General features: G+C 45.1%; 1 protein-coding gene across 1 annotated transcript in view; it reads right to left on the bottom strand.

The window, feature by feature from the left end:
* The window catches only part of HTT (huntingtin), a 152,692-nt gene that overhangs the window by 28,271 nt on the left and 119,480 nt on the right, over nucleotides 1-4,941 (bottom strand). Inside the window, exons 47-50 of the mRNA XM_012812276.2 lie at nucleotides 4,074-4,212; nucleotides 3,191-3,313; nucleotides 959-1,172; nucleotides 430-575 (exon numbers count right to left, since the gene is read on the bottom strand). Coding sequence (XP_012667730.2) covers nucleotides 430-575; nucleotides 959-1,172; nucleotides 3,191-3,313; nucleotides 4,074-4,212 — 622 coding nt within the window. The remainder of the gene's footprint in view (nucleotides 1-429; nucleotides 576-958; nucleotides 1,173-3,190; nucleotides 3,314-4,073; nucleotides 4,213-4,941) is intronic.

The raw sequence follows: 4,941 nt of genomic DNA, 5'->3' as shown, positions 1-4,941 counted from the left end.
GGGCATGGTGGCGGGCGCCTGTGGTCCCAGCTACTTGGGAGGCGGAGGCAGGAGACTCGCTTGAGCCCAGGAGTTGGAGGTTGCTGCGAGTTGTAATGCCATGGCACTCTACCCAGGGGGGATAGCTTGAGGCTCTGTCTCAAAAATAAAATAAAATAAAATAAAATAAAAAATAATACATGACATTTATAGGGATGAGAAGGGGTGTCCTGCAGATCCCCAAAGGTCACTGTAAGCAGCTATTGGGGGAAGAATGCACACACCTGTTAAGGGCACCTTTACAATGGCAGTCACTTGTTGTTGGGAAGAAGAGAGAGGGAACTTGACTGGTCAGAGCTCTTGGTTTTCAAATAAAACTGCTTTATTCTTTCTAGAGCTGGTCACATGCCCCTCCCCACAGAGACTGAATTGCTCATTTGCTTTTCTTACCTCGAGGGTCATCACCACAAACTTGACTGTGTCCCTCTCCTTCTCCGGAGGAAGGTGCAGATGACTGGGTAGCTTGGAGACCACCATCAGGTACTGTGCCAGGGCCCGAGCCAGTGTGGTCAGGGACTGATACCACGTGGCATCCCCTGAAAGAGAAGGTCTTTGTGGGTGGGTACAGCTACTGGTATGGGCCTTTACCTCTGAGAAGTAGGCGACAGTCTTTGAGAGTCTGATGGGAGCTCAAGACATCACTCCTTAGCAGGGCACCCACACACCCACTCCACTGTCCAAGTCTATCCTGTCCTTCTATAAGGGCTCAGAACCCTGCCTATGTCAATGAATAACAAAAAGGCAAACACACAAGAAACTCAGAACTTAATTAAGAAGCCTAGCACTGATTCTTGGTTATCTTCATAAATGCCTTCCCTATAACAGATCAATGGCATTTACTATGTATTTGCTTGGTAAAAAGTGGAGTACTGACCCTGCAACAGTTTTTAAAAATAAAAGAAGGTTTTGTTTTAATTACCAAATAGATCACTCAGCTTGCTCCAGTAAGTTGTGGGCCCTGAAGGGAGGCAGGGCTGGAAGACATGGTGGACAGCAGGAAGCTGCTGAACAAGGCTGGCCACACGGCCCAGAGTCACTTCACAGGCTGCTTCAAAAAGAGGACTCTTCTGGCCAGCAGAAATCTCACCCATGCCTAGGCTTAAGCATGGAGCTAATAGGCTTAGGTTGAACTCCTGAAATCAGAACATTAAAGGTTAAGCAAATGACGACAGAGATCGTAAGTTTTTAAAGGCAATACAAGAAATACAAGAATTGATAATGCAAATGTTTATGAGCTAATATAGATTAGTACATCATAAAGAATGTCTTTTAAGAATTTTCTATTTGGGCGATGCCTGTGGCTCAGTGGGTAGGGTGTCAGCCCTAATATACCGAGGGTGGCGGGTTCAAACCTGGCCCCAGCCAAACTGCAACAACAACAACAACAATAAAAAAGAATATTCTATTTTACATCTGTTATAAACTTTAAGCAATTATCTTTAACACATGCTCAGAAAAATATATTTCACCCTTTCTGCACTTTAATTTTAAAGTAACATTGTTTTTGAATTTGTTTGAAATAGAAACATCAGTATGACAAAATTTTAATCGATAGGAAATCAAAGCTAATGTGCCATCCAAGAACTCAGCGACACATCAGATGTTCCTAGAGTTTGAAAAAGATGTTCAAAGCAGCTGAAATAAGTCAAAATAGCCATATAAATGCCAAAATTGGGATTGGAAAAACAGCATTTTATATAACAATTTCTATTGTGTTTTGCCAACTTTTTTTTAAAGCCATTTAAGGACTTGGGGGGGGGACCAATTTGGGGGGCAGAACATCAATCTTAGTTTAATATTCAGAAAAGCATCATCAGTGTCCCAAATTGAACTTTCTTGTTACAGCCAGGACCTTTCAAGCTGCTAAAACCCAATTAGCAAATTTGAAAAGAATCCAATAAATTGGTTACCAAGCAAATTTATCATTCAGTAAAATAGTTTTCATAAATCTTAAGATAAACTGAATTTTAGCAAACTGAGTTTGGGCAAATTTTCCAGTATACTTCTTGTTTTCAAGTCGATCAACACCACAACTCCAGACCACAGGGGTGCTGCCTTCCTTCCCTGTGCTCCTGTGAGTGCCTGGAGTCTAGTCCTTGAGCCACACCATTCCCACCCCAAGAGGTCCTGTCAGCTCCCTGCCCTAGAGGTCTGAGAAGACACCTGGGGCAGTGGCTGCACCACCTCTGAGGGAGACCCATCAGAGGGGCAAGGACAGGGATGTTGACGCTCCGCAAGGCCTCCTTGGCCAGCTCTGCCTGATACCTCCTGGGGTAGGGTAGGGGAAGAGCCTCACTATTCTAGTGTGGGATGGGAGAAGGAACCTTGCTACATCCAGGGGTCTACTATTAGACTACTATCTTACTATTGAAGATCAACTTCCGAAACACCACAAACAAGTTCTTTAAATCACAAAGACCCTGCGTTGAAGCCGATAGCACAAATGCTGCCTCACTGCCCATCTGTTGTCTGACCTGCTAGCTCAGGTGGTCAGTTCCTGTGTCTGTTCCTCTGGTTGAGGCACAGAGCTCTCACCCAAAACCATAGGGGTTTCCATCGACGTGTTTTCAAAACTCATGCAGCTTCCTCTTCCCTGCTTCCCTGAGCTTATAACATTCTCCAGCCCAGGCCTCACTAGAGCGCCCCAGGCCCACACTTGATCCCTCTAGGGCCTCTTGGTGTGTGGTCTCTGCTGTGTCATGTACCCCCAGCATCTTCAGTGACAATATCTCTAAGTCCATCTTGACCTCCCTAATCACTGAAGGGTGCTCTCCATCTTAAAGGCTTTAAATTAGACACTAATCCAACACCTTTCTTCATTAACACTAAAACAAAATAGTGAAAAGTGACTGTAATCTAAGACTACCCACAATTTCCTTAAATATATAAAAGGCTGAGTCAAAAACAATTGTCTCTTTTTGGATTGTAACATGGCTTAAACAACATGTTTTCCCAGTCTGGATTAGAGTCACCCCACACCCTGTCTTGTTCCCGTCTGTGTTAGTGCTCCCTAGATCCTGGCTGTCCCTATCGAGAGCTGAGTCTTCAACACGTGCTGTTAATAAGCGGGTCACATGATGCTGGAGCAAATCCTCCTGGGAAGTTTAAGTGAAAGCCAGAGACTCCCTGGGCTCCTGCTGCCCCCACGCACCGGGTTCATCATGAAGGCACTCATTTCTTGGGAAGGAATCCGATTCACCAGCTCTGCACCTTCCAGCAGTGCAGAATCTGTCCTAGTCCAACACTGGGATTTGACAAGACACATGTACCAGTCCTGGGGAGAAAAAGGTGGATGAGAGGAATGCACTGGACGACATTCAAGGAGCTTCCCCTGCCTGGGACCAGGACTGTGCCTTGGCTGTTCCCGGCTGTGGCTTATCACACCACAGGTCCTTTCCTCTCAACTGCTGCTACCTGCTTGGATGACCTTCCCTCTGAGCTCCCTAATCCCTTTCAGCTGGTGAACTCTAGGAGTCCTTCCAAAATCAGCTAAAGTGCTGCAGGCTACTGCCCCTTCTCTCTGCCTTTCCCCATCTGATGCTTGACCTGCCACTCTGCTGAGCCACTTTTGCCTTCCTATTCCTGGGCTACTGATTTTTGAAACCTAAGTTCATATTTAACAAAATTCTATCAGGAAGGTAGATACCAAGCTCTACCAAGGCCCCAAAGGGTCCATATCCCTGAGGTGTGAGTGCAGAAGTTGAGGACAATATGCCAAGGTCAGTGGCAGTAGAAGCATCAATTTGCAGGAAGTCAGAAAGCCAAAAGAGTGCAAGGAGAGGGAAGCAGGCCAAACACACTGTGAGCCTGCAGGCCTCAGCTACTCATCTCCTGATTCACCCATCCTGACCCCCTACTCCGGCCACAAGGGTCCCACAGCAGCTCTGCCTTTCTCACTAGGATCCTACCCCTAGACATCTCCACCTCATACCTCAAGCAGAGCTGCTAACAACGTGGGCCCAGGCCAGAACGTCCTAGATCTACTGAGCCTGCCCCCATCCCACGTGTCACACACAGTGACACTGCACACTCACTTTGTCTGGACTCACTGTTTCCAGTGATACATGCCCATCCCCATCCAGCGGGTGGGAAGAGACTGGAGGAGAGGGACTGGGTGAGTCCTGTACAGTGGAAAGACGAAACCTGTCCAGCAAGGAATAGAGCCTTTGGTGTCTGAAAGACAAACATAAATGAAATTAAAGCACAATATAGTTGTGGTGGTTTTTTTGTTTGTTTTTGGAGACAGAGTCTATGTCACCCTTGGTAGAGTGCTGTGGCATCACAGCTAACAGCAACCTCCAACTCCTGGGCCTAAGCGATTCTCTTGCCTCAGCCTCCCAAGTAGCTGGGACTAGGTGCCTGCCATAATGCCCGCCTATTTTTTTGTTGCAGTTGTCATTATTGTCTAGTTCGAACCCACCAGCCTCAGTGTATATTGCTGGCACCGTAACCACTATGCTATGGGCGCTGAGCCAGCACAATTTAGTTTTTAAGTCTTAGTTTCAACTTTGCAAACCAGGATTCTAGAAATACACAATATAAGGAACACTAGTGGTTTCTTAAGGCAATATGCAAGTTATGTAAAATATTTTCTCCAGAGCTATTTTCTCACCAGCACTCAAATAGATCATGATATAAATTCAGGCCCTCACTTACTTTGCATTAATACAGTTTGCACTCCTCCATTGATATTTTTCATAAATTTCACTTATATTCAAATATTTCAATGTACAAAACATGGTATAACAATAAAGGCATTCATAGTAAATGCAAAACAAATAATCTATTCTAAGATCCAATTTCATATACCTCTTGTTTAATCTCCGAATAAGGTACAATTTACAAATTTATGATCCTTTCAAAAAAGAATGCCCTCACCCAGCAAGACAATTACAATCTTTT

This window comes from Otolemur garnettii, unplaced genomic scaffold (assembly GCF_000181295.1).
Source record: "Otolemur garnettii isolate 467f Iridium unplaced genomic scaffold, OtoGar3 scaffold00198, whole genome shotgun sequence".
NCBI lineage: Eukaryota > Metazoa > Chordata > Mammalia > Primates > Galagidae > Otolemur > Otolemur garnettii.
This window is presented reverse-complemented; position numbering and strand designations above follow the sequence as displayed.